Source organism: Catharus ustulatus, chromosome 2 (assembly GCF_009819885.2).
Source record: "Catharus ustulatus isolate bCatUst1 chromosome 2, bCatUst1.pri.v2, whole genome shotgun sequence".
Taxonomy (NCBI): domain Eukaryota; kingdom Metazoa; phylum Chordata; class Aves; order Passeriformes; family Turdidae; genus Catharus; species Catharus ustulatus.
Window position 1 is genome coordinate 122,730,572 of NC_046222.1, and position 23,455 is coordinate 122,754,026.

General features: G+C 44.4%; 1 protein-coding gene across 1 annotated transcript in view; it reads right to left on the reverse strand.

The window, feature by feature from the left end:
* Positions 1-356: 356 nt before the first annotated feature.
* DOP1B (DOP1 leucine zipper like protein B) overlaps positions 357-23,455 on the reverse strand; it is a 40,564-nt gene continuing 17,465 nt past the window's right edge. Inside the window, exons 14-37 of the mRNA XM_033052085.2 lie at positions 22,142-22,826; positions 20,721-20,989; positions 20,401-20,553; positions 19,766-19,866; positions 17,738-17,928; positions 14,279-15,845; positions 13,820-13,931; positions 13,306-13,494; positions 13,015-13,140; positions 12,402-12,536; positions 11,966-12,021; positions 11,595-11,699; positions 11,448-11,514; positions 10,617-10,758; positions 10,348-10,430; positions 10,005-10,114; positions 8,816-8,962; positions 8,450-8,511; positions 7,696-7,824; positions 6,497-6,633; positions 6,143-6,198; positions 5,413-5,562; positions 3,461-3,590; positions 357-1,688 (exon numbers count right to left, since the gene is read on the reverse strand). Of these exons, the coding sequence (XP_032907976.1) occupies positions 1,437-1,688; positions 3,461-3,590; positions 5,413-5,562; positions 6,143-6,198; positions 6,497-6,633; positions 7,696-7,824; positions 8,450-8,511; positions 8,816-8,962; positions 10,005-10,114; positions 10,348-10,430; positions 10,617-10,758; positions 11,448-11,514; positions 11,595-11,699; positions 11,966-12,021; positions 12,402-12,536; positions 13,015-13,140; positions 13,306-13,494; positions 13,820-13,931; positions 14,279-15,845; positions 17,738-17,928; positions 19,766-19,866; positions 20,401-20,553; positions 20,721-20,989; positions 22,142-22,826 (5,154 nt within the window). The 3' untranslated portion in view covers positions 357-1,436. The remainder of the gene's footprint in view (positions 1,689-3,460; positions 3,591-5,412; positions 5,563-6,142; positions 6,199-6,496; positions 6,634-7,695; positions 7,825-8,449; positions 8,512-8,815; positions 8,963-10,004; positions 10,115-10,347; positions 10,431-10,616; positions 10,759-11,447; positions 11,515-11,594; positions 11,700-11,965; positions 12,022-12,401; positions 12,537-13,014; positions 13,141-13,305; positions 13,495-13,819; positions 13,932-14,278; positions 15,846-17,737; positions 17,929-19,765; positions 19,867-20,400; positions 20,554-20,720; positions 20,990-22,141; positions 22,827-23,455) is intronic.

A 23,455-nucleotide genomic window follows, 5' to 3' on the forward strand; every position in this document is an offset into this window, starting at 1 on the left:
CTCAGGGAAAGGAGAAATTTTTCAGGGAAATATCCAAGTATGAAGTGCAACCAGCAGGAAACTGAAAGTCAAAGTACCAAACCATCCTGAGTATTCAGATTATCCATAAAAATTGTTGAAGATAGGCAGGAAATGAAGACCAACATTTTCAAAGTGGCCTGCTCCAGTATTCAAGTAATGCTTTCAAAGGGTAACTTTTCACCTGTGCTCATTCCAACAGCATCAGAGACCATTAATAAATTATATGAATAGAAATAATTCACATTCTTAATGACCACACCTCAGTCCACCACTTTCCTTCACTGTAAAAATGCAAAAGATTTAAATACATTTATCACAAGCCTGTTGTGTATTGGTTTTGTACAGTATTCCAGTATGAGAGTAAAGGATATTTTAGTTTATGAAAATCTCATCCATCTCTGCCTTAAACCCAATGCAGAGAAGCCTCCCATGTTTGTTATGAGAGTTTGGGATTAAAAAAAAAAAAAATCCCTGACTCCCAACCAAACATTTCCCATGTCCTTTTTAATTTAGGAAAAGCACTGGGATGATCCCCCTACCTCTCACCATTCAGGAACAGCCAAATACATTCTTTTGTACAAAAAAATGTTCTTACAAAAAGAAAAAAAAGAGAATATTATTTTCATTTTACTTAAGCAGTTTCTATTTTTACAGCATTAACTTCATTTAGTTGCATTTCAGAAGCTGCAGCCACCTGAGTCACTGAAAGAACAAAAGCTTTTAATTTAAAAAATATTAGTTAAAATCAAACCTCCCTCAAGTAATGCTAATTACAAAGTGCTCCTGCATAGGCTTATGTGTTTTATGCACATTTCTGATTTATTAGGAATTGCCAAGCCTCAAGATGCTGTTCTAGCCCAGAGCTGAAATCACAGCCAGGCCAAAGCTGCAGTTCTTTGCACAATGCTGAGACTTAGAAAATCCATCTGTGAGGAATTTGGGGCATTTGTTCAGAATTTGATCAATTTAGGCCAAATTAAGGGGCTTTCACCTCAGGAAATGACTCACTGCAAACTGATTGTACACTGACATGCAACATTGGATTTTCCTTCAATTTGCCTTCAGGACACAAATCCAAAAGCACTTTCAAGTACTGGAGAACTCCCAGGGCAGCTGCTAATTGCACCAAGTCCAAAATATTCTTCCCTTATTTACAAAATGTCTTTAATCCTCATGGAAAACAAATAAAACACAGGAACTCTGAGAAATTCCCACCAAACTGCCCTTTTCCCCCACCACAGGAACTGGAGATTGCTTCTTTTTACCACCAGCTCCTGAATAATTGAAGAGCACTCTGCATCAGCAGGGAGAAATCCCAAAATGCAGGAAATGAGGGGGGAAAAATAAAAAATGGAATTTCAGCCAAGCTTTCCCTGTGTTTGCTGTTGATCCAGCAGGAGTGTCCCAGGTGAGGCTCAGCTCTCCAGGTTCTCCAGGAAATCCCACTGCACACTGTCCTCCAGTTGCTGCAGGATCCTGGGGCTGCTGCTGCTGCCAGGAGAATCCACGGAGGAAGCTGCAGAGGAGTGGCAATTTTGGGAATCACTGCCATGGGCTGTGAATGCCCAGCACAGAGTCTGGAAGAAAGGAATCAGCTGGGTGATGCTGGACACGGAGTGCAGGCTCAGCAGGGGGAATTTGGGGCTCCTGGGGATTCCCTTTGGGTCCTGAAAAGAAAAAAAATAAAAAGCTGGGATTTATTAAAGGTACAGTAATTTCACGATTATAAGATACATGTTACAAAACAGAGTGTGATAAAAGGTGTCTGTTCTGTCACCATCTGTTGAGGGTGGGGCAGTGATCCTGATCTCCCTGGGAGATATTCTGCTAATGGGCCATCCATTGAAACCAGGCAGGGCATTGTTCTTTATCTTTTCACAACCCATCCTTCCTCCAGCCAGTCATTTTCTGCTCATGGCCATTGAGTCCCACTGTGGGACTGATAAAATTACTGCATCCCATTGGGAGTTGCTCCAGCCAGGGGGAAGAGCCCAACATTTCTTACCAAGATAAAAACAGAGGTTTTGGGACACTAAGGGAGCCCCTTTCTCCACTGGACTCCAGAGGAAAACCGGATTTCTCCACATCCCCACTGGAGCTCCGGAGGGAAACTGCACCTTGTACAGGAGCACTGCTCCAGCTGAGCCACATCTGTCACTGCAGGAGGATGCAGCCACCATGGAATGGGACTGCTGCCAACACCCTGCCTGACTGATGGGTGTCAGGCTGTACTCTGACTGTGTCAGGGTTTGGGGTTTGTTCTTTGTAGTGCTGTATTTCTATTTTAATTTCCCTAGTAAAGAACTGTTATTCCTAATTCCCATCTCTCTGGCTGAGAGTCCCTTGATTTCAAAATTATAATAATTTGGAGGGAGGGGGTTTACATTCTCCATTTCAAAGAGAAGCTCCTGCCTTTCTCAGCACACACCTGTCCTCCAAACTAAAACAGCAACTTTTCGTTCTTTGTCCATATATAAGCCACACCTGATTATAAGCCGCACTTTGGGTTCAGACCAAAATTTTAGTCAAACTGGTGCGGCTTATAATCATGAAATTACTGTAAATATTGGAACTCTGGTCAGTGAGAATTTGAGATTTTTTGTGCTGACAGGCACAAGAGAAGACTGCATTGGTAGAGAAAGTTTCTAAAATTAAATAATAAAATTGAAATTATGAGCGTGTAGTTGTAATAAAATGTGTACTATCACATAGGGATTCAAAGTTTTAAAATGTAATAATATATATAAAGCAAAATGGAAGTTTTGAGACAAAAAATAGAAGCTTATAAACAAAAATTTCTTTTTCAACTTCTTCATAAATTTAAGTAATATTACATAATTAAATAAAAAAGCCTACATTGCAGACAACAAATAGTTCATTATTAAATGAAAAAAAATTAGTTTAAGTAACATTTCTTAATTAAACAGTTCATCCTTACAAAATCTTGGGAAAAAATAAAACTCAATTTTTAAATTTTTAAATTTTTTAAATTTTAAATTTTTAAAAAATTTGTTAACTTACAATACTGTAAAATCTACAGTTTGTGAAATTTTAATATAAATAAAAAACACTAAACATTTAAATCCAAACAAAATAATACCATCTCACACATTTAATCTCAACCCTAACAACAGCAAAAAAGAAATTTTAGATATAATAGAAACAGATATTTTTTTTATAGAAAAAATAAAAAATGCAAAATTTGGGAAGAACCTTAAAAATCCTCCAGCTCACCCAGGAGCTCCTCCACTGTCCCAGGCTGTTCCAAGTCCCAGTGTCCAACCTGGACAATTTGGGGATCTAGAGGCAGCCACAGCTTCTCTGGGCAGCCTTTTCCTCACAGGGAATATCTAAAATTCCCTTGATTAACTTAAAATCTTGTGTTTGGAAAAGTGTAATAATGGATTTAAAATGAAAATAACAGGAGAAGTTTCTTTACCCCATATTTGATCCTGAGCAGATCCATGATCCTCACGATGTGTGGTTGGCATTCCTGGTGGTTTTCCACCAGCTGGGAGGGGACAGGAGATGATTCTGTGTCCACCTCTGGCACAAAGGCCCATTTGTACCTGGAATAAATGGATTGATTCTTTAAAAAAATGAAAATCCTTCTTTGGATCATGCCTGGTTTAGTGCAGCACTGCTTGTTTCTACAAAAATCTATCATAAATGTTCTCTTTTGCTGTTAATGAATTATTACATTACTAATTTGTTAATATTTAAATACAGCCAGCTCCAAAACATTCCCAAGTGTGTGTAGATGGAAAAAAAATATCCATCTGTCTGCTTTCCCCATTTTCCAAGTTAAAGAATCCCCTAAAGAGGATGGTGAAATCCTCCTACACCAAGACCAAATTCTTCTCCCAAATCCCATTTATCTGAACATCAGCACTCCTAAAAGGAGCTGGTGAAAGGCAAAATGAAATCTTGAGGAAAACAGAATTCTTTTAAAGGATAAAGGAACAAAAGGAATGTTGGATCCAAAAAACCTGGGGGTTTTTGAGATTTCTGTGCTTTCTGGCACGGAGCCCCTGGAGAACACTGCTTTTGACCTAAGGCCTTAAAAAAAGCTTCCAAATTTAAGTACAGTAATTTCATGATTATAAGCCGCATGTCCGGGTGTCGGCAACTGTCTTGGGCTACAATACAGGATGTGATAAAAGGTATCTATTCCATCACCATCTGTTGAGGGTGGGGGCAGTGATCCTGATCTCCCTGGGAGATATTCTGCTAATGGGCATCCATTGAAACCAGGCAGGGCATTGTTCTTTATCTTTTCACAACCCATCCTTCCTCCAGCCAGTCATTTTCTGCTCATGGCCATTGAGTCCCACTGTGGCACTGATAAAATTACTGCATCCCATTGGGAGTTGCTCCAGCCAGGGGGAAGAGCCCAACATTTCTTACCAAGATAAAAACAGAGGTTTTGGGACACTAAGGGAGCCCCTTTCTCCACTGGACTCCAGAGGAAAACCGGATTTCTCCACATCCCCACTGGAGCTCCGGAGGGAAACTGCACCTTGTACAGGAGCACTGCTCCAACTGAGCCACATCTGTCACTGCAGGAGGATGCAGCCACCATGGGATGGGACTGCTGCCAACACCCTGCCTGACGGGTGTCAGGCTGTACTCTGACTGTGTCAGGGTTTGGGGTTTGTTCTTTGTAGTGCTGTATTTCTATTTTAATTTCCCTAGTAAAGAACTGTTATTCCTAATTCCCATATCTTTGCCTGAAAGCCCCTTGATTTCAAAATTATAATAATTTGGAGGGAGGGGGTTTACATTCTCCATTTCAAAGAGAAGCTCCTGCCTTTCTCAGCAGACACCTGTCCTCCAAACTAAAACAGCAACTTTTCGTTCTTTGTCCATATATAAACCACACCTGACTATAAGCCGCACTTCGGGTTCGGTCCAAAATTTTAGTTCAAATGGTGCTGCTTAAAATCATGAAATTACTGTAATCAAGTTAAAATCACAGGTGTGTAATTAAATAAAAGTGTGTGCTTTCACATGGTGAAAGGTTTTAAATTTGAAGTTTTTATAATCTATTTATAAATATAGGACAAATGGAAGAATTTGGGTGGTGTCTCAGTGCTCATCTTTCAAGGAATGGTTTCTAGTTGAACATTTAGTGCCACACTAAAAATCAGCAGAATTGTTATTAAAAGTATAAATAATATAAATGTTATTTCTCTATTAAACTGTTTAGCTTTAAGAAACCTTATAACTAACTGGATTCATTTCCATTTTCCTCACTTCTAGCTAGAAGTGTTGCTCAACTTTCTATACTTTCAATAAAATTTAATAAACAACCAAGCCCAAGCACAAGAAAATCTATTTCTTTGGTGTATATTTTAATCCTAGCTCTAAGTAAAACCAAAAAAAGCTCACATTTGGAAGAGCTGCATCCTGTCAGGGGGGAAGGAAAGGGCTGTGTCCAGGAATTTGCAGGCTGCCAGGTAGAGGCACAGCTCATTGGGCTGGATCTCAGCCCCACTGCCATCCCCTGAGCCTTTGCCTTTGCTGCTTTTGCTGTTGTTCCTGGGTTTAAATGGGAAAAAAAAAGAAAAGAAAAATCCCATTAAAACTCCAATCCACTCAAGGTTTTCCAGTCAGCATAAAAGAAATGCCCACATTTACACAAAGGAGCTCTTGGACAATTATTTTTGTTCTGTAGGAGTAAAATAATCTAAAATGCACCAAAAAATGGCAAAAAATGGAATTTTCTTCCCAGTGTTATCTTCTCCTTTAAAGCCTTTCCTTGCAAATTCAGAATACAAGCTTGGAGTGCTGCAGTTCCATGTTAAAAAATTCAACTGCCAACTTAGCATTTAACTTTATTTATTTTTGTACACAACTAATAATTAGCACTTATATTTTTAAGCAAATCACTATTTTAGCTGCTAAGAAATCTTAAATTATTATTTATTAGTAGCAGAAATATAAAAGTGCAATAGCAAAATGTCCTGTTGGCATTAATTTAATACTAATTAATTAATTAGTATTAAAGTAATCTCTCAAACTCTCCTTCCTATTCCAGAGAATTAAATTTAAATAAAATAAATTTAAATAAAATTAAATTAATTAATTTTAAAGAAGTTTCTGAAATGGAAACTCTTACTTTGCAGGTTCCTCTTCCTCAGTTAAATCTTCCTCCAGCTGTAGAAATGTCTGGATCTTTAAAGAAATAATGATGGAGATGCTGAAATGTTCATAGAACTCAATCCCAACTAAAAGTGATGATTTCCATTGAAAAGGAGCCTTTGTGGCTTGTAACAAATCAGTAATTCAGGTAAAAGATTCCATTAACAACACCAAAAGGAATTTTCTAATGACAATTTAACTTTTTCCCCAAAAAATTATCAGATTAATGTAAAACTGTGGGAACATTTCCAAGCAGGGAAGAGGAAAATGGGGAAAAACCACAGGCTGATTTTTTTTTTATTCAAATGTAAGTTCAAAACTTCTTTCTTACCAGTTCTGTGACCATGATTGGCCACAAGGAGGTGAGGTGCTGAGGGGAAATCCTCAGCAGAAGAACTCTGAAGAAGAGAAACATCTGGGCAGCCACCAGAGAGGTCTGACCCACACGGAGATTCTCAGTCAGGCGCTCTGCAGGAAGCACAAAAAAGGGAAAAATCAAAATTAAAACAGCATTTCCCTGAATTTGTGTTGTTTTGGAGATTAAAGTGTGGAATCTCAGAATGGTTTGGTTTGGAAGGGATGATTAAAAATCATCCAAGTGCCAGCCCTGCCATGGCAGGGACACCTCCCACTGTCCCAGGCTGCTCCAACCTGGAACTGAACATTCCAGGGATCCAGGGGCAGCCACAGCTGCTCTGGCAATTCCATCCCAGCCCCTCCCAGGGAACAATTCCTAATTCTCAAATTCTCATCCAGCCCTGCCTCTTTCAGCTTAAAACCATTCCCCTCGTCCTGTCATTCCATCCCTGGTGAAAGGTCCCTCTCCACTTTGTAGAAGGTGGCAAAACACATTTTTTACTTTATCTTCAATTTTGGGCTGAGTTCCTTGCATTGTATGAACAAATTGTAATTCAGACATAGCCTGGGTGGGTTTACAGTGTACAAAATGTGATCAAAACTGGCATTTAAGGAGAACAACAACTTGGAAAGATTATTCCAGTGGCTGGAAGATTGCCATGAAATAATCTCATTTCCAGACCAAAGGCCTTGAAACCAAGATTCCTGTCTTTCCTTGCTTGTGTAATCCACCTTCATCCCATCCTTTTCCCCAGGATTTGTTCTTTCACACCCTCCTCAAGCCTGAATTAGAGGTCACAGCAGGTTGAAGGTTTGCTGCACTGCTCAGGGCCAAAGTCTTTACAATAAACAACGTTACAGCAACTAACAGCTGCTCTGCTCTTCTGAAAATCTAAACCCATATCAATCCTGACACTTGCTGAGATCATTTAGTTAGAATTCAGAGATTATTCATAAATTTTGTTCAAATTTTTAAAAAGCCAGAAGCATTTGTTGGAGAAGAGGTGACTTTATATCATGGAATGGTTTGGGAGTTTGATGTTTAATTAAACATCAGCCACGTCCATGATCTTGATTTTCACCACCATCCAGCCTGGCCTTGGACACTTGCAGGGATGCAGGGGCAGCTCTGGAACAAGGGATTTGTGTTGCAGCTGAGGGATGAAGCCTCACCTTGGATCAGGGGCAGGTACAGGTGGTACTGGTCGAGCTCCCCGCTGAAGACTGCGAACGCCTGGCGCTTCAGCAGCATTGCCTTCTGCTCAGAGCTGGGGTACAGCTTCAGGGCACTGCTCTGCATGGCTGCAACACACAGCACAATCATCCACCCCTCAAAAGCTGCCTGCCTTTGGGGCTGCAAATCATCCCTGGGGCCTGAAATCTTCTACAAAAAACCCAAAACTCTCTCTGGGTCACCGAGCGTGAACTCGTGTTGTGTAATAAAATTTGTGTTGTAACTGTTCAATTAATTTAGAAAGGCTGAAAAAGAGACTAAAGCTGATTGAGGACACTTTAAGGGGTCCTATCCCATCCCATCCCTTCCCTCAGGATTTGTTTTTCACACTCTCCTCAAGCCTGAATTAGAGATCACAGCACATCAGCTGAAGGTTTGGCTGCTCATGGCAGACACCACTTTTGCCAAAGTCTCCTCCTGGGAAAAGACACACTTGGACAACTCAGAGCAAAATGTGAATGTGGGAATCCAACAGAAGCACCTCTACAGCAGAACCTCCTCTGGTGTGTTCTAAACATGACCCAAATCCTGATTTAACTCAGCTTTAGGTGGGAATGAAGTTCCCAAAATGGTCAATTATGCACAGTCAGTACTTTATGGATAAATCACTATAATAAAAATGCACCCAAATGGCTCAAATGCAAATAGATTTCAAATTGAGGTAGAAATAAATAATCTGCAGCTGATACTTACTCATCAAATCCTTAAACATGGTTTTCTCATGTGTGAGGAGATGATCAATGATAGATCTCCAGCTGCAGGAGAGAAAGAAGGAATTAGATATCCAGGAAAAGCTGCGCTGTGGATTCACCTCAGAATTTATTTGAGTCAATTTTTTTCATACAAGGAAATCGTTTCCAGGCAGGATTTGTGTGCAGACTCCTGTCTGGAGCAGAATTAGTGGTGAGATCACTAATTTTTACCATTAATTTTTAACATCATCCCATTTCATAAGAAAGCACTAAATGGAATTTTCTTCCCAGTGTTACTCTTCTTCTTTAAATCCTTTCCTTCCAAATTCAGAATATGAGCTGGGAGTGCAGCAATTCCACATCTTACTGAGTGCAGGAAGTGTCCATCTGGAAAAAAGATGGATCCATGTACAATTCCAGCACTTCTTTTTTCCAGGCTCTCTTGGTGTAGGCGTATCCACTCAGGGAGCTGAGCAGCTGAGCACCAGCACGGAAACTGGGAATGTTGTAGGCACTGGGGGAGAGGATAAAAATGATCATTAGGGGTTTTTTAAAGTTCAGGAATAGATTCCAACTCACCAAAGGGTGAGATTGTTCTTTGGGAGGGTGGGGAGGGGCTGGGATGGAATTGCCAGAGCAGCTGTGGCTGCCCCTGGATCCCTGGAATGTTCAGTTCCAGGTTGGACATTGGGACAGTGGAGGTGTCCCTGCCCTGGCAGAGACTTGGAAATAAATTATCTTGAAGGATTTTTCCACCCCAACAAAATTCCAACAAAAAAATCCTGAATTTCTATCAAACAGGAGCAGTGGTTGGCTTGGCTTGGATTTCTTTTGAGGGGTAGCATTGGATGTTCCTTAAAATCCCTCCCAACCCAAAATTTTCCCAGCCCTGGGAATTCAACCAGAATTGAATCCACACCAGGTGAGTTCCTGGGTTGGTTTCTGTGCTGGGACAGGGACAGGGACAGGAGGGAAGCTGAGCTGACAGAAAATGGCATTTCTGCACTGATTGTGGCAGAGCCTGCTCTGAAAATCTGACAGGATGAATTGAAATTTTGATTCTGGGAGAGTTGGGACAGTGGAAGGTGTCCCTACCACGGGAAGGGGTGGGAATGAGATGATTTTTAAGGTCCTCTGAACCCAAACCATTCCATGATTTCAGTGTCTCCCATGATATCAGCATTTGGAATTCATGACCCAGGCAGGGCTGGCACTTTAAGTTCCTTTCCAACCCAAACCAGGATTCCATGCCCTGTGTGTCATTGGATACCATCCATCTCTCCCACATTTGTGAGGAAAACTAGAAGGGGATAAGGAGATAGGGAGAGATGATGCTTTTCCTGTTTCCTGCTGGATCCTGGGAGCTGCTCATGCTCTGCCAGCACAGAAAGGGGAGATTTGTGTAAAACCCCAAATCCCAAGTAGGGGAATCCCAACAGAACAACAACAAGTTGAGCTGCTGGGGAAACACTGCTCAAATGGGAACAGAGAATGGAAAAACAAGAGAAAACAGAAATCAAAAAGTGAAAAAACAGCAGGAGCAGGGAGAGGCTCACCTGTGGTTGCGCAGGTAGGGGAACACGAAGTAGAGCAGGCGGGAGATGAGGGGCACGGCCTTCTCCTTCTCATCACTGCGGTAAACCACGTCCAGCAGGGAGGCCAGCACCTGCAAAATGCACAGGAGAGCTCTCCAGACACACAGCTGGCACTGCTGCAAAAGGGAAAAGCCTGCCAGGGTTCAGGCTGGAAGTTTGGGCAGTGGAATGGCCTCCCTGTGTAAAAATCCTCCTCAGATTAACAACCCAAATCTCCCTGGGATTGAATCAAGCCTCAGCTTTGTGTCTCCAATTTCAGTTTTCAATCACCACAGCATCCCCCAGATGAGAGGGCCCCACTGACCTCTGCAAGGAGAGAAAGGGCTTGGACACTGTAGATTGAAGGAGCAGAGGCAGAAACCATTGAAGATGGGGCCACGGATGTATCTGAAAGGCAAAATAATCAAATTTTCTCTTCAGGCAGGTTTAATCTGCTGCCTAAACAGAACATTTATTTGCAAATTGGTGTTACACTGAAATATAAAATCATGCAAACCACACATCATCCAACCCCCTGTGCTCTTCACTGCCTTCAGCAGAGCAGAGGGAGCAGCAGGAGCCAGGGGAAGTTACCATTCACATCCTCCACGTTGAATTCATCTGGTAAAATCTGAGGCTGAGCTTTCACCTCCAAATTCCTGCTCAGCCAACTGGTCTGTTCCAGGGAAGAACCTGCAATGGTCCCCACAGCCTCCAGGATCTTTTGGGTCACCTCCTGTAATGTAACCAAAGTGACATCAGATATTTAATTGGAAAATTTAATTCCCAGGGAAATGAGGAGCTGCAATGAAACCAAATCTTATCCAAAAGCAAAGTAGAGGCTGTAAATTACATTTTCTGTAATTTTGCTGGCAAGACTCTGCAGCAGAAGGGGAGATTGAATTGCTCTGTTGGCACATGGAAGTCAAACCCAGGTAAGCAGTGTTCAAACTGTCCTGGTGAAATGAGGAGAATCCTGCTCTGCTCCTTTCTTTCCACAGCTGAGCTCAGAGCCATTCCCATTGCCAAACTCAGCTGGGAGCTCCAAGGATGGATTCATTTTCCCAGACAGCTTGGAGATTTCAATATTCACACACAGGATGTGAATTCATGACATCCCACTTGTGTTAGGAGCTCAGTCCTGAGAAAAATCAAAATAGTGCACAGAAAAAAAACAGCTTTGAAAAGACTTCAAGCTTTGGGACTTGAGCTTTCAAAGCTTTTGGGACTCAAGCTTCAAAGATTTTGTTTGTGTCTCATGTCTGAGTCTCCCCTGTTCACCAAAATGTTTGGATGCACATCCAGGCATTCCCAGAAGCAATTCCAAAGGAATTCAGATACAAAGGACAGCTCAGGTCATCTCCACTTTTCTTTACATGAGCAGTGCAAGGTTTAGGAACTGAAAGGTGAATTGACCCACTGTACCTGCAGGTCTTTCTGGTCCTTTTTGTTTTCCAGGGTGGGTGTCCTTGTCACAAAGTCATTCAGGGTGCTGTGGGGAGATCAGAGCACTCTCAGTCAGGAATTGCAGAGTTAAAACCTCAGTGAAACCTCTCCTCTCTCATGCAGTACCTGAGGAGCAGGAAGTGGCCAGGAGGAGCCAAGTTCAGCTGCACAGACTCTCTGAGGAGCCCCAGTAAGGGCTGGAAGTTCTCCTGCAGGGCTGGGACAGGGAGTCTGCCAAAAAAAAAAAAAAAAAAAAAAAAAAAAAAAAGAGGAACTTGGTGGGCTAAAAGCTTCAGGATCAGTCCTGCCCTTCCTGTCAGTGCCACTTCCCCTGCCAGTGTCACAGCCCTGGCACTCTGTGTCAACAACCAAGGGACAGCACATTTCCTGCACAGAAATGTTCTGGGACAGGAAGATCAAAGGAAAGCAGAAGTGGCAATACTGCTGTTCCTCACTGGAGCCAAGCAGAAAATCCTCTTTTAGAAGGACTGAGTTACCTCTGAATGAAAGCATAGCTGAACTGCAGCACTGGGATATCCACCAGAGAGGATTTCTGAAACAGAAAAGCAAAGCTACACTTATTTGCCATCAGAAGGAAAAGGAAAATCCAAGCTGGCCTTGGACACTTCCAGGGATCCAGGGGCAGCCACAGCTTCACCCCACAGCTCCTCCCCACCTCATAGGGAAGGATTTATTCCCAAAATCCCAGCTAACCCTGCTCTCTGATTGTTTAAAACCATCCCCCTTATCCCATCACCATCTGCCTGATACATTTTAAAGAATCTACTTATTGTGGATCAAACACAATCTGGATACCAAAACTTATTCAGGAGCAAAGGACAATCCCACATTTAAAAGCAAACCCTTCAAAGACACACTGGAACAGATCCAAGCTGGAATACATAAAGAAAATGGAATTATCTCCCTGCTTACCTCTTCCCCCTTGATTTGTGCTGGTTTCTTGACCACCTCTTTGACCAGATTTAATATGGTGTCAATTTTCAATGTATTCAGGGCACAAATTAAGTCCACAAGAATAAGCTGGGATGCACTGGCCACTGGGAGAATCTGACAAAGGAAAGCAAAACAAAAGACACAAATGTAAATTCCAGAGGTGAAATCAAACACAGCCCTTGCCATTTAAAGATCTTCTCCCAATACCTTATGAAAACAACTGGATTCTGCTCCAATGAAAGCAGGAAAGGAAAAATTCTCCCCAGAATAAATAATGAGTTCCAGAGAACATAGCTCTCATTTTCTCTGGAAACTGAGCTGATTCATGGGTTTTAAAATATAATTGTCCAACTGCAATCCAGTATTGAATAAAAAATGGTTTTTCTCTCAGATTTAAACCCACAATGTGGATTTTGTTTGATTGTTTATTGAGGTTTAATTGTAGTCCTGACGCTTTTTCTAACAAAGATTCCAGATGTTTCAGTCCTATTTCAAAAACCCCAAAGCATCTACAAGCAGAGTTGAGAACTGACCACATAAATGTAACATTTGCTTTTATATAGGAAATGAAGGGGCCTTTCTTTAGCTTCACCTTGGTTTTACTGTGACTCCTGTGAGGTTTCTTGCTGTTCCACACTGCTGCAGTTGCTGCCATCAGCTGGGTTCCAAGCTGTGCTGTCAAGGGATTCAGGAAGTCCAATATTTTTGTTCTTAGTGTCTGTAAAGGGGGGGAAATTAATTATCAGTGTAAGGCAAAGGCCATCTAGTTTATAAAATATTATTTATTTTCCCAGAAAATAAACAACAATGAAAGATCTCCATGTAAAATGCACTGGGGAGGATGAGGAGATTAAAAAAATCAGAATTTGGAAAGAGCTCCTACTTTGGTTGCTTTAAAGTAGACTGAAGAGGAGCCTTTAGTTGTCCCAAAGAAGTCAGTTGGTCTTTTTTGAGAGTCTTCCCTCTTTATGACACTCCAGAGGAGGCTCATGGTGTTCATAATTCGGGGCAGCTCCTCCAGGATGGCATTCCTGGCATTCCTCAGGTTGGCAGGTTCAGCTGAACAGGATGACTGGGAAAAAATAAAACCCCAAATATCAATGTTAAAATAAAAAGCCTAAAAAATGTAAGGAACACATCAAACATTATTGACTCAAAAAAAAAGAAATGAATTTGTTAAGGGCAGAGGATTGATATTTGCATCACCAATGATTTCAAATTCACTTGGGAGGCTTCAAACACAGAAAAATGAAGCTCAGTCCTTTCACTTTGAGTCACTTCAGTTCTCTGGGTGTGCCATGAGGCCTCTCTAAGGTTATTTTCTTGTACAATTCACTGTTTATATTCACCTGGAAGGAAAGGGGATGTGACTGTGCTGTCAGGGGATTCCCACATACCTTTTTTGTTGGATTGGGATGATCCAGAAGGCAGAAGTGCCCAATGGTTGTCAGCCCTTCCAGAAGGGTGAGGGGGTAATCAGGAGTCACATTTTCTCTTTTAGAAGTGAAGCTTTGGAAGGGGAGTCAAAAACCAAACATGTTAACAAGCCAAGTGGTATTTCCTTCATTAAAAATTCCTGTTTCTATTTCATAGCTAAAATTGGAGTGAGTATCAGGAAGATCAGGTCAGGAATATCAAAATGAAAGGACCCATAAAACTGGGAGCTTTTCTACTTGGATGGAAGGCAGAGGGAGGCAGGAAATGTCACAGCAGCTGCAACAATCCTTTCTCCAGCTCACTGCAGGGACAGGTGCAGCAGGAATTAAGGATCAAACCCAGGGAGCTGCTACACACTCCCTGCTCTGTGGAAAGGGGAATTTTTGGGTAACAAATCCCCCCCCCCCAGTGCCTTTTACCTGGCAGATGTTTTGGCAGATGTCTTCACAGCTTCATTTTCATACTGCTTGACAAGCTCATCCAGGTTTTTACAGATCTGCACCACAAATGGGGCCACTGTCCAGCCTAAGGACTTCCCAAAATAGGGCAGGGAGCTGGTGACCAAGCCCACCCAGGTGGGGTGCATGCCATGGCCGTACTCTGGCTGGAGCCCCCTGACCACAGCGGAGACAAAGAGTCCCTGGGAGGTGATGGGGTGTGGGTACACGTACTGCATGGCCCCAATGGCCTGCTGGAAGTTCAGAGCCTGCTGCCACTCCTTGGAAAGGTCTGCCTGGCTCTCCTGCTCCTCAGGGCTCTGGCCTAGGTGATGCTCCAAGACAATGAGCACCTGCAGCAGCTTCAGCAGCTCGATCTGCAGCGGGTGCTCGCTCCAGATCTGATCGTGGCCAAAATTGATGAGGCTCTCCTCCAGGAGCTCCTGCTCAGCACTGAGCTTGGCCCCATCAGCCAGGAGCAGCTCATAACGTTTGTGGCTGATGTACATGGAGGCTGAGAGCGAGAGCAGCACGAACTCCTGCACTTTGCACCTGCCCAGCAGCTCGCGGATGAACTCCACGCTCCTGGGCTCGGCCGCCTTGGCCGTGCTGGCCAGCTGGGCCATCATCCTGATGAGCACCTCCACGCTCTTCACCTGCACATCCCTGTTGGCCAGCAGGTCCCTGTGGGTGAGCTGCAGGCAGCAGGGGTAGTAGGAGCGCAGGAAGCTCAGGCACAGGTAGGTGAGCAGCTCGATGAGCACCGAGTGAGGACACACGGTGGGAGACTGAGGCTGCAGCTTCCCATAAAAGCTCTGCCCCACCAGAGCTTCCTGGTGGCGAGCCAAGAGGTTGTAGATGAGGTTGAGGTGTGCTGTGGAGCTGGTGTCCATGCTGGTGGTGGCCACAGCCTCGATGAATTCCTTGGGGTTGGTTTTGAGCACGGCCTCCAGCACGGAGAAGGCGTAGAGCACCCGCCGGGAGTCGTAGGGCTGCAGGTACAGCAGCATGTGCTTGAACAGAGCCTCTGCCAGCTCCTGCTTCTCCTTCTGCTGCTTCAGCAGCCTGCAGTGGGCGATTTCCTGCAGCTCCAAGTCCACCTCCTCGTCACTGGACAGAGATTCTGAGGCCTGAGTCCTCTCGGAGTCGGCCCTGACGAGGTTGGGCCCCGCGCTGGATTTGGAGCTCTCGGACAGGGAGGCGCTGAGGGAATTCCCGGCCCTCGGGGCCTCTCTGCCCTCCTCCCTGTCCTCACTGCTCACCTCCTGCAGCTCCAGGGAAGGGGAGAAGGAGGAGCTGTTCTCACTGTCCTGGCCCGTGCTGGTGTCTGCAGACTCGGTGTGCTCGCTGTTGTCCTGCTCGGATCCCTCATTTTCAGGCTGCTCGGCTTTCAGCTCTGCTTGCTCTGGAGCGTTTTCCACTTCTGCCCAAATTGCTTCTCTGTCCACAGTGGTGAACTGGCTCAAGGGAAGGTTTTCCTCAGAATTGCTCTCAGAGATGCCAGACTCCTTCAGAGTTTTTTTCTTGCAAAGCCACTCACGAACATAGTCTGAAAAAATGAATTTTTTCATTTCATTTCCATTTCATACATAAAATTGTATCATAGTCTGGCTTGGAAGGGATCTTTAGTCAACACATCCTATTTATATTCAATAAATAATTTTTTTAAAGTTTATAAAGCTACTCTGCTCCAGTCCAGTATTAATTGCAATGAGTGAGGCTAAAAAAAAGGCACAAGAATTACTCTTAAAGCAAGAATTATTTCTGTTTTAACGTGGTTAAAGAGCAGTGCTAACCTACTGCAAAAAGAACAGGATCAAAACAAAAAGCACTTTTAGCCTGAGATGCCCTAGGAGTGACAATTGTCTTTTTTTATGCTTCCTGAACATTAAATATTTGTGGAGATGAGGAGGGCAATGAGAAGGATGGCAACAGAGGGATTGATTAACTATTTAATTAATTATTATTTTCCTTGATTAAATGCTGTGGAACAAGGAAGGAATAGATCAGCTCTGTGTGTCTATAGCAGTCCTGTGGATGCTGTATTTGTGTGACATTTGTCAGCTGACACCAAAACATGCTGCTCAAAGCACAGCCTGGTGACAGGCATGGGACAGCAACTTCCTGTATCTAAAACTCCCAGAAACTTCTCCAATTCCTGCTCTGCTCCAGAGGAAACAAAACCAAAAAAAACCCCACAACTGGGGTATTTGGGCCAAATCACAGAGTTGTTAAAGATGGAAAAGACCTCCAAGGTCAGAGTGCAGCCATCAGCCAGCACCACCCCCATGGTCACCTCTGGTGCCACATCCACACAGTTGTCACCACCTCCAGGAAAGCTGAGCCCAGCACTGCCCTGGGCAGCCCCTGCCAATGCTTCCCAACCCTTTCCATGGAGAAATTTTTCCTAATGTCCACCCTGAGCCTGCCCTGGTGCAATTTGAGGCCATTTCCTCTCCTCCTTTCCCTGCCCCTGTGCCCAGCCTGGAGCTCCAGGGGTTGTTGTGGTCTCAGCCCATGGATCCAGCCTGCAAATGGTGCAAGTGTCTCACATCCATTCCACTTCCAGCAAGCCCAAACTTTAAATCTGTGTGGCTGGAGCTCATCTTCAATTCCAAATATTTTGCTTCCCCATCCTAGCTCTGTGATACCTCTGCCACAAAGGCTCAGCCCTGCTCTTGAATGAAGACAGATCTTTGGAGAAGAAGAGGAGGTGAGAATATGTGAGGGAAACAATGTGGAGACAACAGGGTCAGTGGGGAAGGAGGTGCCAGTTGTGCTCCAGTTGCCAGAGCTGAGATTCCTCTGCAGGGTGTGGTGATCACCACGGTGAAGTAGCTGAGCCCCTCCAGAGCATGGGGATCCAGGGGGATGCAGAGATCATGCACAGCCCATGGGATCCATGGGGGATGCAGAGATCCATGCACAGCCCATGTGGGAGGTGCTCACACTGGAGCAGGCTGTGATCCACCACAGCAGTTTTGGGAGGGCTGTTTGCCCATGGGGGGAATTCACATTTCAGCAGTTTTGTCAGGATTGCTGCTTGTGAGAGTGGAGCCAAGCTGGAGGAGTTCATGGAGAACTGTCCCCTGTGGGAGGGACCCCACAGTGTCACAGGGAAGGACTCCTCTCCCTGGGCAGCAGAAGAAAACCTCTGATGAACTGACCAAAACCCCCATGTCCTGTCTCCCTGTGCTGTCAGTGGGAAGGAGAAGGAAAGGTGCCACTTCTCTGATTCTATTAGCAATAAATCCACTTCACAACTTAAGCTGAGCCTATTTTGCCCTTAAAACATTTCACCCTGTCCTTACCTCACTCATGAAGCCTTTGTAATTATTTTTTTCCTTTTCCCTCCTCTGCCCAGCTGCAGCAGGGGAGGGCGAGCTGAGTGCCAGTGTGAAATCAGGGCAGGGCTGTACCCGGGGAGCTGCTGAGCCGTACCTGGGGAGCTGCTGTGCTTGATGTAGGTGATGGAGGTGCGCTGGGTGCGGGGGTGCAGCAGCAGCAGCAGCACGGGCTCCAGGATCCGAGCCACATCGCTCAGGGACAGCGCCCGGATGAGCCAGCCCTGAGCCGCCGCCCCGATGGCCCCGTCCGAGCACGTCAGGCTGTCCAGCACCACGAACAGCGACCTGAGGGACACAGCAGGGCTGCTTCAGAGATTTGGCTTTTATCTATTGCCAATCCTGCGTTAGACAGGACTCTGAACTGATTGTGATGCCTGGAAAGGCTGAGCTGGAACAGAGCAAAAGGGATAAAATAGGGATTTATTGGAAGGATTCACCTTGGGCAGTGCAAGAGCCTGGCTGGGGCTGCACCCAAATCAAATCCCAGATGGATCCTGGTCAGGAGTTTTTACACTTTTATCAGTTTTGGTTCATCTACACATTGGGGTCAATTGTCCAAGCACAGCCCCAGGCTGTGAAGTCTCAGCCCCTGCTTTGCCCCTTTTCCCTCACTGCTGTTTCTGCTTTTTGGGTGTCCTTGATTCTCCAGCTATAAAGGAATTGTTTTGTCACTACCCTGTGAGGAGAACTTACTAACACCAAATAAAAACTTTCAGAGTTGCACACCAAGCAGCAGAGAATCTGAAAAATATAAAAGCCAAAACCCAAGGTATCACTTATAAAGTGTTGCTGTTCATGCCTTAATTTTAGCTTTTGTATTTCCAGATTCTGCACTGCATTAGTATATAACTCTGAATTTCATACAAAGTGTCAACAAGTTCTCCTCACAGTTTAGTTTGTTAAAACAATCCTTTTCCAACCCCAGAACCAAGGACACGCTGCAGCTCCAGCCCCAAAAAGTGCAAACAGGGAATTGAGGAGAGAATCTGGGAGGGTGGGACTGCAGAGCCTGGAGCTGGAACTGGACAATGAACCCAATGTGGGAATGGACCAAAACATAAAAGTGGGAAAACTCGTGAACCAGGATCCATCTTGGTCTCTTGTACTGGCCAAGGTGAATCCTTTAAAGGATTTTTAATAAATCCCTGCTTTATTCCTTTAACTCTGCCCAGCCTCTGCTCCAGCTCAGCCTCTCCAGGCATCACTGTCTCCACATTTTGGTCAGACTAAACAATCCCTCTAGGTCTGAGATCCAAGGACACCCTATAGCCTCAAGCCCCAAAAAGTACCAAAAAAAGTGAGTTGGGGGAGCAAACTGGGGGTAAATGACTTCATTACCTGAAGCTGTAATTGAGGATTAACCCCAGATATGTAAATGGACCAAACTTTTAACTGTGTGAAAAATTCATGCCCATCATCCATCCTGGGTGCAGCCTCTGGGAGGCTCCTGACTGCCCAAGGTAGATCTGTTGAAGGCCTTTAATAAACACCCATTTTAGTCTCTTAATCTTGTCTAGTCTCTGTTCTAGGGAGCCACTCCAAGGCAGCACCAAGGACAGCTGAAATCCCTAAAAAAAATTAGAAATCAAGCAATAAAATCCTAGCAGGGAACACATCCAGAGTGTGCTCAAGGAAGCACCAGCTTTGGCCAAGCAGCTTTTCCTGGACTGAGTTCAGGAATTGTACAAGAAATCCTCTCACTTTTTAAGTTTTTTTCCCATATTTATTTGCTTTTCTTAAGTTCTTTCCCATATTTATTTGCTTTTATCTAATTTTATCCCATAGGAAGTAAAATTAAACTAAGATTTTTATTTTTACAAGGAGTTGGTGTTGTTTTCTTTGGAAAGCAAATTTAATTCACTCCAAGATAAAAAAATATCTGCTCTCCAGAAAAGCTACTCCTCCTTGATGAAGCTCTTTCTATTTTTACAGCAACTTCCTTCACCCAAAAAAAACCCCACAGCATGCACAGAGTGCCCTGCAAAGATAAACTCCAAGGAAGTGGAAAATGTTCCTTTTGTTCATTTTTTCACTCTCCCTACAGAGAACTCCTCCCACCCTCAGAAAAGAGGATAAAACATGATATAATTCAATATAAAAATGCAAATGGAAGTGGAAATACCTATCAAAGGAACGATTGTGGGAAGTCACTCTGCTGCCTTGGATCTCTCTGGTCAGGTGCCACATGACAGAGAATCTGAACAGAGCTTCCAGCCTTGTCCCCTTGGCAAAAAAAAAAAAAAAAAAAAAAAGGAGATTTAGGGGAGGTTTCCAAGCTGGATGAAAATGGGAACACACATCTAGGCAGTGGTTATTGGTGGAAAGCTTTAAAAAGTTTGTAAACTTTTATGTTGCAAAATTGCCAGGACAGGAGAAGAATAGCAAAGAGTGGTTAAAGTTTTATTGTGGAAAATGTAGTGTCAGCTGTTAAAGAACTGTGCTGAAGGAAGGGAAATCATTAATAACTGACTCACTTAAAATACAGCTCACTGTGAGACCACTAGGAAATCAAACTAAAATAAAGTGACACTGACAAAAACTACAGGATTTGGGCTTGAACTAAAATCTCCAGCTAATATCTAGTGCTAGGTTTTGTACCCAGGGATTAAATCCAGCACTAATCCCAGGCTGAACAAATCCCAGGGGACTGCAAAAGCACAGACAGAGCCTGGCAGGCTCTTGGAGAACACAGGAAATTTGGGAAGCACTGGAACAATTCCAGAGAGCTGGAGGAGCTTCAGCAGATGCAGGACTCACTTTATCCCGATCCAGGAGGGCCTGGCAGATGATGTCCTCACAGATATTTGCTGAGGGAGCCAGGCAGTGAAGTCTGTAGAACAATTCCACACAGGCAATGTGGTGCTCCCGAGTCTCCTTGTTCAGCTGATTCCAGAGCACACAGGCAACTCTCTAAAAAAAAAAAAAAAAGAGCAAACAACTAAATAGAATTATATTAATAATTGTGTTAATCATAAAAGCATTTCTTTCCAGAAGGGGCATTCCCAAATTGCCTCAGATTCCCAGGATTCCATGAATTAGAGGGTCAATGCAGTAAAAAAGGAAAAGGAAATGGATACCTGGTAGAAATCTGTCTTCTCTGAGATCATCTTCAGGACTGCAGGAGCAATGGGAGGAAGGGTGACCATCTGCAGCTTGCCAAGGAAAGGGTTGTGGCCAGACACCTTGTACCTCTTCACCCTGTCCTCAATCACCAGGGCCAGGGACTGGGAGTGGTTGATGACCTCCAGCAGGGTGAAGATGGACACGTTCTGCACGTAGCAGTCGTTGACACAGCAGCAGATTGTCATCAGGGACCTCAGCCACAGAGGCAAGCTGGGATCACCTCCTGCTCACAAGGGAAGGGACAGAAAGGGTTTGAAACAACCTCAGGGTTGGGGTCATACTCCCAAAAATCCTTGAAGGTCACAGGACTGCCCAGATGCCATCAGCAATAGATTTTGAAATCACAGATTTGGGTTGGAAGGGACCTTGAGGATGGCAGGGACACCTCCCACTATCCCAGGGTGCTCCAAGTCTGGCCTGGAACATTTCCAGGGATGGAACCTCTCCATGTTTTCCCTACTTGCCCCAGCAGAAAGCTCTTGTAGGATCCTGAAGGACCCCAATACCTACAGGATTTCTGCTTCTCCCTTGATGTTTATTCCCAACCATTATTTAGAGCTGCTGTTCTGTTTTCCAGCTGCCATTGTAACTCCAGAGGGCTCAGGATCCATGGATGCTCTTCCAGTAGCACTGAGGCCCTTTTCAGGATTTATAAATCCATTTCAGGATTGATAAATTTATAACTGAAGTGGCTGACAGCTCATGGAATCACAGAAGGTTTGGATTGGAAAGGACCTTGAGGATGGCAGGGACACCTTCCACTACCCCAGGGTGCTTCAGGTCTGGCCTGCAACATTTCCAAGGATGAGGCAGCCACAACCTCTCCATGTTTTCCCTACTTGTCCCAGCAGAAAGCTCTTATAGGATCCTGAAGGACCTCAATACCTACAGGATTTCTGCTTCTCCCTTAATGTTTATTCCCAACCATTATTTAGAGCTGCTGTTCTGTTTTCCAGCTGCCATTGGCACAACTCCAGAGGGTTCAGGACCCATGGATGCTCTTCCAGTAGCACTGAGGCCCTTTTCAGGATTTATAAATCCATTTCAGGATTGATAAATTTATAACTGAGGTGGCTGACAGCAATCCTGGCCATGTTTTCCTGAGGGGACAATGGAAGTATTCCATGTCCATGCCATGTTTTTCCACCTACACCCATCTTCCTCTAAAACATCTTTTTTTGGGGATGCAAGCCATGGTCAATAGGGATGGATATCCTGAAAATCCTGAACCATACAAGGCTGGACAGACCAGGAGGTCTTTGAATCCCTTCAACTCCAGATTTTCAGTGGATTTAAAAAAAAAAAAAAAATTGGAAACAGCCAAGCTCTCACTGTTTGCATCCTAAAAATGCTGAGGAAAGGAAGCTTTTCTCACCAGGCCCCTGGAACAGAGAGAGGTACAGCTGCTCCATCTCCTCCTCAGACAGGTACACTGGGAATGTGGTACAATCCAGCAGCAGGTGACAGGCTGCAGAGAAAGCTTCCTTGCAGTCACCTCTCAGGGGTCCCAACACCAGCTCCAGGTCCCACTCCTCCTCCTCCTTGTCCTTTTTGGGAGCAGAGCTGTGTTCAGAGAGCAGAGCAGTGGAATTCTTGCTCCTGAAGGGGGAGCCCCGGGCTGAGAACAGCTCTGAGAGCATTTGTTTCACCTGAGGCACAGTGATCTGCTTGGCATCCCAGGGACTCTTTTTCTTGTTGCCACTCTCAGGTAACCTGTAGCCATTCTCCTTTTTCTCCTTCCCACTCAGATTTATTGCTGCAATTCCTTCAGGACTCATTTCTTGGAGCTGCACCCCGAAAATGTATTTGCTGGAAAACTTGGCAACCAACTCCTGGATGCAATACAGAGTTTTTTGGATGCTCCCTCCTTTTTTCCAGACATCATCTCTCTCCAGGGTGACTGTGGGCACCCCCAGGTGCTGGGACAGCTCTGGAGAGGAGGCACTCAGGCCAATGCCACTGTCCTCTGACTTGAGGGGAGGGAATGGAGCCTCCTCCTCCTCCTGCAGCACAGATTTGGGCTCCAGGGTTATGTCCACATCTTCCTTTGCCACTGGGCTCTGCAACAGCAAGAGGGATGTGGTTAATGTGGCACTGCCAGCAGAGATTTCACTGGGAGAGCAGCAATGACAGAAAAAGGGAAAATTCCTGTTTGTGATTCCCAGCTCCAGGATCACAGTTGTTTATAAACAATTCCATTCAATTCCCTCTAAAACCCAACAAATATCTGTATAAAGCTCACACACTGACTCATCAAACAGAGGGATGTGTTCCCTTAAAACCCATATTCCCCCAGAGCAGTGCTCCATCTGCTGCATTATTTCTGCTCAAATGCAGGTATTTGTTCTGCTGGCACATCTTGGCAGGCTGTGCTTGTGGGGTTGCTTTATCCCATTTATTCCTCATTCCTCAGCATGGTCCTTTGCACACCAACAATGCCCCATTGTGTTCCACTGAAATATTAATTGAAAGCCCTGCAGACCTAACCAGCTGTGAAGCTGGGCTGCATTTGGCAACTCCAGTTTTTAGCTACTGCATTCTGTTTTCAAAACCATTTAGGTCCCATCCTTCTCAGGGTAGACAAAATTAAACCCCTTCAGTGACACAATTAATTCAAACAGGCCAGAACTGAACACCCAATGAGAGTAAAAATGGATCAGGGTGCTCTGAAGGAGCCAAAGAAGGGAAG